The sequence below is a fragment of the Corythoichthys intestinalis genome, chromosome 9 (genome assembly GCF_030265065.1).
Source record: "Corythoichthys intestinalis isolate RoL2023-P3 chromosome 9, ASM3026506v1, whole genome shotgun sequence".
Classification (NCBI taxonomy): Eukaryota; Metazoa; Chordata; class Actinopteri; order Syngnathiformes; family Syngnathidae; genus Corythoichthys; species Corythoichthys intestinalis.
Window position 1 is genome coordinate 31,875,917 of NC_080403.1, and position 12,998 is coordinate 31,888,914.

The 12,998-nt window shown below is 38.8% G+C and overlaps 1 protein-coding gene across 1 annotated transcript in view; it reads right to left on the reverse strand.

Annotated features, from left to right (window-relative positions):
- Positions 1-5,433: 5,433 nt before the first annotated feature.
- The window catches only part of mst1rb (macrophage stimulating 1 receptor b), a 29,499-nt gene continuing 21,934 nt past the window's right edge, over positions 5,434-12,998 (reverse strand). The window contains exons 16-21 of the mRNA XM_057846089.1: positions 12,901-12,981; positions 11,673-11,854; positions 11,473-11,582; positions 11,224-11,389; positions 10,976-11,112; positions 5,434-6,685 (exon numbers count right to left, since the gene is read on the reverse strand). Coding sequence (XP_057702072.1) covers positions 6,451-6,685; positions 10,976-11,112; positions 11,224-11,389; positions 11,473-11,582; positions 11,673-11,854; positions 12,901-12,981 — 911 coding nt within the window. The 3' untranslated portion in view covers positions 5,434-6,450. The remainder of the gene's footprint in view (positions 6,686-10,975; positions 11,113-11,223; positions 11,390-11,472; positions 11,583-11,672; positions 11,855-12,900; positions 12,982-12,998) is intronic.

Here is a 12,998-nt window from a genome sequence, read left to right on the forward strand (position 1 = left end):
ATATAACAAAGGTCGCGATGCAGAATTCGCAGACATCAAGAAATGGTCGAGATGTTCTTTTTCATAAATTTTCCCTTTTAAACTTTTTTTTTTTTCCAATTTTTCTTTGTTTGGATCGATTATTTATCATCTGACATTTCGGAGAAAATGCGACAGTAACATAAAAAAAAATTTAAGCGATAGTCACTTTTCTACAGATGCCATTTTTTTCATTGTGACGTAATTTGTTTAAAAGGAACAAAATATGTGAGTGAATTTTTTTTTTTAAAGTCGCTTTTTTTTTTTTAACAAAATATGAGACATCAATGAATGATTCTAAGCTAAAAACGACAGACATTTTGAATAATAAATATAATTAATTATGTTAGTTTTATGGCTGGGTTGAAACAAAAGCGGTTGTGCGACGTCTGTAAACGGGGGTTTTCAGGGTAAAACGGACAAATCAAAAATAGTTTGGGGGCTTAATGTGCCATGAATCTGCTATGGCAGCATATAGACATATTGTTCTATCAAACCCAACAGTTGTTTTGGCTTAAAATACAGCAGTTTCTTTTAAAGAGGAGTGTAACAGCAGAAACTGCTTTTTCAGTCTTGTCTGAGTTTTCCGCCATATATATATATTATGTTGACTTTTGTTTTATGAAGCATGCTTTTATTTAGGCACAGGACGCACAAGTGTTGATGTCATGAGCAGCTGAATAAAGTCAGCAATCCACACGGATGTCTGACATCGTCATTTCGGAGCTCAGCTCGCTGTCTAGCTAGGAAAATGTTGAAAGAGCCATATAGGACCAAAAAAACAAAAATGTCTGGATCTGCAAGAAATTAAAAGCCTTAAATAAACCTTGTAATGAAGGAAACACATGCTGTATGTATCTGTACTAGCTATATTAGCCTACTATCAAAGTGACTAAGTTGGCTAAAAATACATAATGAGCTTTCATGATTTAATGTTTATTTTCCCTGCAGTGCATTCAACACACCATGTGACTACTCTGTTGTATGATGCCACCTCAAGTTTGACTTCATTACAATATTAATTAATTGTTTCATTGATTTTATGAAATTAAAGAAATTAAATAAAGAAATCCTATTTTTGATTGACTGATTTTTATTTTGAGGTTTCGATAAACAACAAAATGGACCGTGTATAACATGCCCCTTATCTGGGAATGTCTTTGATTTTCTGTATTATCTCAGTTTTATTTTTGAAGTCTGCAAATAGGTGTTCTTATATGTTGATGAATGTCTCCTTCATGTACTCACCATCTGTGAACGGTTTCCCTCACTTTATTATCTCCCGGGTTGCAACAAAACTTGCAGCAATTGTGGATTTTGGCGATGCAATCCACTTCTTTCAAGTTCTTCAGAAGTAATGCAATAGCACTTTTTCTCTCATTCCCAACTAAGTACTCGGCTGCAAATGTAGCATGCCTTCCCTGGAAATGTCTTTCCACATTACTCTTTTTGTTATTTGACAACTTCTCGACACAGAGTGAACATTAACGCAATCCTTCTGCATTGGCAATGAATGCAAATGATTCGGTCCATGAAACGTTGAATCCTCTGTTCTCCTCAGCTATTTTACTCTTTTTCCCTTTCGGATTCATGGCCCATCACACAGGCGCTGGTTTGTTTACAATAGCTACCTGTCTGGCATCCTGCCCTCCTGATGGAAACGTGTTTCGCTGGCTGTGACGCAAATATTGGTTGACAGAATTGTTGAAATTTAATATTTAATCTGAACATTTTTACAGCACTGGAAAACTTTAAGAATGTTTGTGTTATTTTTGTCCTTCTACAGAAACCATATCAAAACAAAAAATATTATTTCAATCCCTATCTTTTTCCATTTTCAAACATTTTTTAAATGCTCCAAGGAGCCACTAGGGTAGCGCTAAAATACGGGTGGCCAACCCCTGAGCTAGGAATTAGCGCCAACATCTTGGCGAGGTCAGAACAATGATGATTAATACATGTTTTTGGATAGTTATTTTGAGATTTAGGGGTAGTTAAAGGGTTAATTCCAATTTACCTGTAAATTGTGGTTAGGTCGCCAGCGTAGGAACTGAACTCGTTCCTAACCCACGGACTACCTGTAAATGGTTTTGACCTTACTTTCCCAATACCTATTGGCATGCTAATGCAAGTCAAATCTTCTCAAAGTCTTTACATTCATGTTGTAAATGTAGTTTCACTAACACCTTCAAGTTCACTTGGGTTATTCATCATGCAAAGTTGATTTTGAATGGCAATGAATATGTAGTTATTCAAATTACGATGGCCTTCCGCAAAACATTTACTGCCATTTTCTCTGTGGATCATCTAATCCTGATTAAAAGTAATGTAATATTGAAGTCATTTTAAATGTCCTTCAATGAGACGTCACCTTGAGGAATATTGATAAGGAAATGGTTATAAGATGTGAATGATGTTGAATAAAGCTTCCCTTTTGTATAACCAAGGTAATGATAATTTATAGTGCACTATATCATGATAAAGTGAACTACGGCCAGAGGTGGCTGACATTTTGAACAAAACTAATATAAAAAACATTTGGGGAGGATCATTTGAAGTTGATATGCATAATCCAAGAAAGTTTAAGGAGAACAATGCACAGGGTTCCTAAGAACAAGAGCACGGGAAATAGTCCCCCAGCCAAATAAACATTGGAGAATTTGTCACTGCACTTGGAACATATTGAATTAATGATATTGTGCCCAAAGCTGGAAGATTTTTTTCTCATTTTATACTATCTTGGGAGCTGCAAAGGAAAGATTTGATTCGTGTCCATTTGGAGAGAGGGCACAATAAAACTTGGATTATCACTCTCACGCACTGAAAGTCAAGAGGAATTCCAAGCTGTGTTTATTATTTTTTTTTTTTTGTATCTTTTTTTGTTGTTTGTTTGTTTTTAGCATCTGTTTCCGTTCGTTTTATTCACAATACTTCCATGGTTAGAGCAAGTTCAAACATGCAAATTATTTTCATAACTTGTTATGCCACTTAATTATTATGCCCTTTGGTTAGAGCACACATAGAATACATCAATGATGCAACTTTGTTCCAATTATAATAAGAATTTGATTTCCTCCCATAGAACACAAAAAGACTGGATGTTATACCAACGTACTTACTGTGGGGCAAATAGGTATTTAGTCAACCACTAATTGTGCAAGTTCTCCCACTTGAAAATATTAGAGAGGCCTGTAATTGTCAACATGGGTAAACCTCAAACATGAGAGACAGAATGTGGGAAAAAATCCTAAAAAAATCACATTGTTTGATTTTTAAAGAATTAATTTGCAAATTAGGGTGGAAAATAAGTATTTGGTCAATACCAAAAGTTCATCTCAAAACTTTGTTATGTACCCTTTGTTGGCAATAACGGAGGCCAAACGTTTTTTGTAACTCTTCACAAGCTTTTCACACACTGTTGCTGGAATTTTGGCCCATTCCTCCATGCAGATCTCCTCTAGAGCAGTCATGTTTTGGGGCTGTCGTTGGGCAACACGGACTTTGAACTCCCTCTTCACCCCGTGGCGTCAAAATGATAACAAGAACCGTGAGCAAAAATCCCAGAACCACACGGGGGGGACCTAGTGAATGACCTACAGAGAGCTGGGACCACAGTAACAGTCTCTCATGGTTGAGGTTTACCCATGTTGACAATTACAGGCCTCTCTAATGTTTTCAAGTGAGAGAACTTGCACAATTAGTGGTTGACTAAATACATATTTGCCCCTCTGTATATGTACATAACTGTATTAGAAATTTTATCAGATACAATATGAGCATTTTAATAGAATCTGTCCAGTAATTAATTGGTCTTTAGAAGTATACAAAAGCTGGGAAGCAACAGCGGTGTCCAATCGTTATCTTTTTGCCAGAGGGTAAAAAGATTAAGATTAACGTAACCTCATTTTGTTTGATATCAAGCAACTACATTTTACCGAGAGTCATACGGGGTTATCAAGCCAAAAAAACAATCATTACACTTGTTCTTTTTGGGGGGTCATGCAAGGTCTTTAATTGATTACTTCTTACATTGTGACTTATATACTTGTATGTTATGGGTAAGTGAGGAAGTAACTGAGTTTAATTTTCCAGAATAATAACATTTTCATGAAAGTTCATCAGAGACCACATGATGCACATTTTAAACTGGATTAGATTTTGCCTCCTGGGAATAGTTTTAGTGTTCTTGTTAATAAGCCTTATGATACAGGATGTTTTAACTGCCAATTTAAAAAAACTCATTTTCAAACACAGAAATTAGTATATAAATTGAAATCGCAATGTGTGTGTGTGTGTGTGTGTGTGTGTGTGTGTGTGTGTGTGTGTGTGTGCGTGTGTGTGTGCGTGCGTGTGTGTGTGTGTGTGTGTGTGTGTGTTGTTAGCAGGGTTTTAATTTGTACATTACATTTTAATTGCCTCATTAATTTACATAATCTTATTCATTATTCATACCACATATTTTACAATACAGTACTGTGCTAAAGTCACCACTCCACAATTGTCAACCTGTAAAAAAAATAGAAAATGTAATAAACAGATGGACGAAAAGGAGGATACATTTATGTGGATAAGTTAGTCATCAAAGGGCCTTCACTAAAAGACCTTTTGGTGAACCCAGCTCGAGAAAAACTCTTTGAGATGCTCACGCAGTTGAGTGCAGCAGTCATTACAAGTTCTGCATTTTTAGCTCCTAATCGCTTAGTGGAGTGTATGTGTGTCTATTAGCAAAAATCAAGGGTTTTGACATCCATACCGGGTTCACGTTTCCCAATATCTAAAGCCCCACTAGTCATTGGCAAGACAATGCCTGATGTTGATTCCTCTCTTGTTTTCTTTGTTTGTGTGTGATGTGCACATGGTAGAGCACAGGGAATCTGTGCCATGCTGGGGGAGGTGTTTGTTTGAGAAAATGACAAAAAATGAGTGCTTGTCTGCTCATAGTTTCATTTGCTCTTTTAATTGAAAATAGTAGCTTGCTTTTGTGAAATCCCTAGGACAAGCTAAATGAGTGAGAATATAGGTATATGGTGCCTATTTGGTGTTTCTTCAGGTTCTGTTTTTAATTACCCATGCAGCGCCTAACTTGGGTCACTTATGATGCTTTACTATTGCAAGTATACAGTAGTACATTGTCAGTATGAAATTACATGTATATATATATATATATATATATACATACACAGGATTTTTAAATTATTGTTTCATCCTTCAAACGAGTACAAGAACGCATTTAACGCAATGCTGACCTCTAGTGGTCACTTTAATACTACATGTAACAAAAGGAACACTCAAAAATTCATAGCATAACACATTAATAAACAAATAAATATTTTTAATTTATCATACTATCTCAAAGAGATATGTCAATATGAACAGCATCAGATTTATTCTTAGGGACATTTCGGTAGCCACATTTTATTGCTTCACTTCATACAGAATAATCACAGTACTGTAGAAGAATTAAAAGCAAATGTGAAAATGTCAGACCCAAACATATGGTAAGCTGTTATATGCATATACGGCGTTCCGTACAACCATCTATAGTCAGTGTAACTTATGCTATCCACTATGTTGTACCTCGGCGAAACAAACCCAATTTTTTACGTTACGAGTCCTCTCCTCAAAACTGTTGCTAACTTTAAAATACAACATTAAGTACACCTGAACGAAGTAAGCAATTCAACTCTGTCAAATGCTGTTGCTATAGCAATCTTTGTTTGCTATGTATGTCTTGGGTTTTTTGTTTGTTTGGTTGGTTGTTTTTTTTTATTGTGGGTGCAACTTGGATGTCTATTTTTCCTCAGGGGTTTAAATGTTTTGCCCATCTCTAGAGATGAATTGAATACTGAAATCATTAAGAACACCTAATTATTTGTTTAAATTTAATTATTTATTAAAACAACAATAACAATGCTTTGTTATGGTTATGTAACTTCTCTGATAACAAAATATTTCCATCATTTTTTTAAAGGCTAAATTCTGGATCAGCCGATTGAATCTTTAATCTGTGCAAGTGTACCTAATGTTGTGACAAGTAAGTGCTTCAGTCTACATCCGCAACAAAATATAACGGTTGCAATCTGTTATGTAGCTTTTGTATCACAAACGCAACTCAGGATAACATAGTCTTTGTGTCATAGTCAGTGTCTGAAAAGCATCAGTGCAGTTTTAGTCAAACTTAGCTGCAAAATGTTTTGAAGCAAAAAGCATCATACTTAATTTATCCTTTGAACACAGTCTATTTGGATATCTGGAATGTTGAACAATACAAAACAAAAAAATTTGGAGGTCACAAAGGTGTAGCTCTTTGGTAAAAGTCTTGCTATAGACTGAAGTGTGCTATGAAAGTCTTCCTGTACCACAAACACTTGTGTGCACTTGCCTCAGCTTTTTGTACACCTGTGTTTTGAACTGATGAAGGATGGGAAACAATCAGGAAGAGACTGAGCCTGAGTCACTCTCAGCATCCGTGGAGTCACATTCATCAGCAGACTCGGTGAGTGCCGGGTAGGGCCTTGGTTGGTCCAGGTTAACATATGTAACATTCAGACTGATGTAGTGTTCTCCCTCCAGACTTGAGAGGATGGTGGTGACAGCTGACACCAAAGTAGCAAAGTTAGGCCTCAGTTCTGGATCTGGGTCCCAGCACTCGAGCATAATGCTATACCTGAAGTCGGACGTGAAACAAAATGAAGTATGAATGGCTTATCTATTGTCATCTAAAACATGCAATGGGATTTGTCATTGGAACATTTTCTAGAGAAAACATGAACATGGAAAAGTTTCTCCCGTATGTGTGTTTCTGATATACATATTAACTAGAAAACCTGCTGCAATACCAATTGGTTGACAAGTTATAGATTTCCCACTACTGAGTCACCATCAGTGTTGTCAGTAACGCGTTACTGTAATCTAACTACTTCGAATGAATTAAATTTGAATGAAATTTTATTGTCATCATCATCGGTATCATTGACAATCAGTGACAATTACAAAATGTGATATGATTTGCCCGAAGGAACCAAAGAAGAAGACAAAGGCGGACGGGAGGAAGCATATGCTTATCAGTTTCCCGTCCCCCATACAACTAAAGATGCACATTCAGACATGGTACATACATCAGATGGCCACAAAACTGTACAATAACACAATCAACAATCTGGGTTTAGTAACTCAGCGTCCAGTCAAGCAGCTCGATTAATTTCAGGGCGTACAAGGTTATGGCTTTGTTATGTCCCTGACATGTTTGCATCTGTTTGCTGTGGGAACATTTTGTTGTAGCTATGTGTGTGGCAAAAGTGATTATGTGTTATCACAGCTGGTGTGAGTAGTGACTCAAAATGCTTTTCTTATAAGTCTCTTAAAAGGATACATTGCTAAGGTGTACATGGTGGCAACAATTGGCGCACACAAAGATCACTGTAACAGTTTCATCAGACATGAATGTATGAGGAAAATCAAACAACATGTTGTACATATTTTATCCCAAGATTAATGTCTCCACAACGAAAAACATGCTTATTATTCGTTTTATACAGTATCTTTTCCATATACTCAGTAAACTAGACATTTGAATCAGGAGCTCGGTAGACACAGCAGATAATGTTTTTACAATTGGGGATAAGGAGCTCAATTGTAATACATTGCAGGACATTGTCAATCATAATTGCAACACCCCCTCCCCCCTTAGATGCCCGATTCATTTGTGTCATGTTATATCCGTGCAAATTAAAGTCAGAGCCTTTGTTATCTTTAGTAGATAATCCTTAATGTGTTCAAGATTCTTGTAGAGACTCCTGCCATTGATAAGTTTCAGTTTACCGTCCACATCCACGAGTTGTTATACTGGTCCGCTGTGTAGTATTTACAGTTATCCAGCTATTGTAGAAGTTGTGGTCCAGAAGTGTGGTTTCAGATGTCATCATTAATTTTCAAGTGAGGTCAGCCGGTCAAGACTCGTAATAGCTTTAATCTTCATATCTTGCATCTTGACAAGGATCCTGCAATCCGAGACCCAGGTGTTGGCTATTTTCCCAGCTTTCTTGAGTTGACGTGCTTATCTTGCAATTTCGACATTTCTGCGAGTCAAGTTGTCATTCAAAAAAATCTTCGATATTTTCAGGTGGCAGGGCTGGTTAAGCAGGACAGTCTTAGTCTTGTGGTCTGCCAGCTTCATGAGCACCGTCGCCGGTCCTCTCCCCCCAGATGGGAGCAGAAAGCAGCGACGGATGTCCAACGGTTCCATGTTTATTCCATACTCTTTGAGCTTAGCAGTTGCGCCACTGTGTCACCTGGGTTAGGCGTCAGTTGTAATCCAGAAATGATGAGCTCATTTGCGCGTCGGCACTGGTCGAGATCGTCAGCCAAAATTTCCAGCCTCTTGATGCGAACATCTCTCTCCTCGACTGCCTGCTTGAGTTTCTTGTTTTCAGCTCGAATTAACTGGAGCTCTCTGACGATTTCTTGATTCTCGTTTTGAATCAAGCCAGTCAAGGACACCTCCAACTTCTGTATGGAGGATTTTATTTCATCCAAGTCTCCAGGTTTCAAATTCTTTGGAGCCATACTGTGAGTTTAGCTTGCTGGCCCTGAGCGCTTATTGGTTAAGATAAGAGAGTGCTTCAGGAGCTCAGAGAGTGCGTCTGTACACGGTGAAGGCTGGAACAACAATGACTTTCTACTGACTTTCTGTCAGTAATGACCAATTTAACATGTTCATTTTTCCAAACCAATAATTTAATTAAAGTTAGTTTCCTTAGTGTCTGTGCGTTACTATTTTGTTATTGCCTCATCGGGTATGTAGAATGAAGAATATTGTAGTCATGTACGGAGAGCATTTTGAACAGATGTTCGCTTCCATGGTAACTGCTCACCGTTACTTCCTGTTTTGGTCTAGAGTCACACACGCTAAGTGTTTTGGGACTGAGAAAGGCGTGACGACGAACGTGGGGTGCACATTCGAGTCAAGTGCAGCCATGTGCGAAGGAATGTTGATCTGTGTGCGTCTATGCATGAACATGAGTATTTTTCCTTCATTCTGGAGGGTTCCAGCGATAAGTTGGAGCCGCTACATTGCCGGCCGTTTCATAGCTTTGTCATTGCAACAGCGGGTAGTCATCGCTCCCGCTCATCCTCGCGAAGTCCACAAGAAATGTTTATATCATATTCGTGTTGCACATTTATGCCGTGAGGTGACATGTTTGTTTAGCATTTTTGGGATGTGTTGTAAGTCAGATTGAGTGTAAAGTGCTTATTTGTTGCCACGTTTTGTGGTGAAATTGACCACTTGTGTGTAGTACGGCGTACTTCCGGGTTGTGCGTGAGCATTCATGTTTCACATTTCACATTTGTGTTTATTGCACTGTGTATTCATTTGTGTATTGTTGGTTGTTGTGCAGTCAATTTGCATTGTTTTACATTGGCGCTGATATGCTGTTAACCCTAAACCCTAACCCGAAATTCAGATTTTTTTTCATTAGGCTTCAAGGTAGTGGGGGTTTAATGAGTCAGTGGAGTTAATTTCAACAAATTCCATGCAGTTTGTCCGTTATGTCTAGCTATGCTAGTGTTGCCTGGAACTCCAGACTCAGCGCTGTTCCAACGATAGAGTCTGGCGACCGTTCCGCGGATCAAATTTCCACGGCGGAGCAAGCCACAGCAAACAGCTAAATAAGCGACAGGCGGACGTGACATTGGTAAAGCGAGAAGAAACGCTAGCGCGAGGAAATAAACATACGAGGAGAGCGGAGTGGTTTATTCAACAGGCTAGCGCGAGACAAACTGTTTCAGCGACTCGATGTGTTTTTTTTTGTCTTTTAAAACTGAATTTACCGTGGATTGGAACACATTCTCGGCTCTCTCGTTCGCCATCTGTGTTGTTGTGGAGACGACTTCCGACGCCTAAGAGTGACGTTGCTCGTTAAGAACACGTCACGCAAATAAACAGATCTGATTGCACGGTTACTTTCGTTCGGGCTCGAAAGGCCAATGAGGAGCTGGGTCCCAGACTGTTCTCCTGGTGTTTAAAAAATACAGGGTGTTAGGTTTTGTGTTGGTCACCTCCTAGTGTGTCCCTGTGATTGCCCATTGATTTCATCTGTTGTACCTGCTCCTAGTGTATCCTCCTCCAACCTGCATCCTCCTGTGTCACCCACCTGTTCCTCATTGTCTCGTTACCCTTTGTCTTTGTGTGTCTAGAAGCTTCCAGTTTCTTTCACTCCTTGTTACGTCATTGTTAATGTCTATCCCAGTGAGGTCGATATCTACTTCTGAAGCCCTCGTGTTCCTGCATTCCCTCTTTGAGTAAGTTTTGATGCCTTTTATTTGATCCCCTAGCCTTTTGTTGGTACTTTGTGTTTTTGTTAATTATCATTAAACCAATTTCAAGTTCACTGCTACCCGGCCTTACCTCCCTGCCTTGCCTTGTATGTTTCCCTGCTTTTGGGTCCGCACCGCTCGTCCACACTTCCGTGACATAGGGAGAACAGTCTGGCCGTGCCAGGCTAATGCTAGCGCGAGTCAATGCTGGTTGAAATCCACTCCATCAACTAATTAAACCCCCACTAACTCAAAGATTAGTTCTTATGTGAAAAATTCTGATCTTCTCCTATAAATTCAATTATCGGAAAGTCAATTACATGCGATGACATTTTTTTGTTGTCATTCTTATGTTGAGGCAGCAGAGGGATGAAAATTGGTAAAAAGTAACCGATAAGTTACTTTTAAAGTTAGTTACTTTGATAATAAATTAATCAGTAATTTGAGAAGGCGTAATCAGTAATCACATTACTTTTTCAAGTAATTTGTGACTAAACTAGTCACCATATGTATACCTACATGCTCCGTCTTGTATGCGCATGTGAGGAAAAAATTTGTATTACTGGGCAAAATCAGTATTCAAATAGGCCATGCATTACAAGACAGCAGACATTCTTCTTTTTTCCCCTGTCATACTTACAAAGGGTCAGGGCAATACTGAGGCTGGGGGAGCCGCCTGCCTTTGAATAAATAGTGTGTTATGTCATAAGGGTCCACTTCTGGGTAAGGGCTTGCCCCTCTAGTCAGCATCTCCCACATCAGCACACCAAAGGACCACTGCTCAGACACCAAGTGTGGCAAAATATCAGTGATGTTTGAAGGATTCATGTTATTTAAATCACATACCACCCTTTTTTTATTCGGGTTATGTTTGAATTTATTGCTTACCACATCGGACTTAGAAGTGAATTTCTGTGTCCGTAGACTCTCAATAGCCATCCATTTGACAGGCAATTTAGCCTTTCTGTGGTCTTGAATACTGTAGTATTCCTTATCAAAGACATCTCTGGCCATGCCGAAATCTGCCACCTTGACTGTATAAGACTCGTCAAGCCTAAGACAGAAAAACAAAACATGAAGTACTGTTGTAACAGCAGCTCTTTGGAGAATTTTAATCCTCACATAGCTTTGACTTACATGCAGTTACGTGCTGCGAGATCTCTGTGAACGAACTTCTTCTGAGCTAAATACTCCATCCCCTTGGCAACTTGCAGTCCAAAGCCAATAAGATCCTTCACAGTGGGGTTCTGAATTAAATCCCCAAAAAAGAAAGAAAAACAGTTATACTGAACAAAATCAGATGAAAGTCGTGTATTGATCACTATTAAACATCACACCCTCTTCTCGCAGCGTATAAAGTGGCGGAGGTCTCCATGTTTCATGTATGGCAGAACTACCAGAGGAAGACCTTCTTGTGGTAGGAGGATGCCCAAAAGAGACAGCACATTGATGTGATGGAAGCCTTTCATTATAATTCCTTCCTTCAGAAACTGCTCCACCTCCTCAACATCTGTTATTCCTAAAGACACACAAAATTTTTGAAGATTCACAATCACCTACAGTGGGGCAAATAAGTATTTAGTCAACCGCCAATTGTGCAAGTTATCCTACTTGGAAAGATTAGAGAGGCCTGTAATTGTCAACATGGGTAAACCTCAACCATGAGACACAGAATGTAGGGGGAAAAAAACAGAAAACCACATTGTTTGATTTTTAAAGAATTTATTTCCAAATTAGAGTGGAAAATAAGTATTTGGTCACCTGCAAACAAGCAAGATTTCTGGCTGTCAAAGAGGTCTAACTTCTTCTAACGAGGTCTAACGAGGCTCCACTCGTTACCTCTATTAATGGCACCTGTTTTAACTCATTATCGGTATAAAAGATACCTGTCCACAACCTCAGTCAGTCACACTTCAAACTCCACTATGGCCAAGACCAAAAGCTGTCGAAGGACACCAGAGACCAAATTGTAGACCTGCACCAGGCTGGGAAGACTGAATCTGCAATAGGTCAAATGCTTGGTGTAAAGAAATCAACTGTGGGAGCAATTACACACATATTTTCTACGGGGTTGAGATCTGGAGTGGCCTAGCCAGTCTCCAGATCTGAACCCCATAGAAAATCTGTGGAGGGAGTTGAAAGTCCGTGTTGCCCAACGACAGCCCCAGAACATCACTGCTCTAGAGGTGATCTGCATTGAGGAATGGGCCAAAATACCAGCAACAGTGTGTGAAAAGCTTGTGAAGAGTTACAGAAAACGTCTGGCCTCCGTTATTGCCAACAAAGGGTACATAACAAAGTATTGAGATGAATTTTTGGTATTGACCAAATACTTATTTTCCATTATGATTTGCAAATAAATTCTTTAAAAATCAAACAATGTGATTTTCTTTTTTTTTCCACATTCTGTCTCTCATGGTTGAGGTTTACCCATGTTGACAATTACAGGCCTCTATAATATTTTCAAGTGGGAGAATTTGCACAATTAGTGGTTGACTAAATACTTATTTGCCCCACTGTACTTCAAATCGCAGTTTGCAGCTATCACACCACAACACAACTTACTATTCAAAGACTTGACAGCACAGTGTATTTCCCTGCTGCTATGGTCGGTGAAGTAGCCATGATAGACTGTTCCAAAATGACCTGCAGAAAAAAACAAA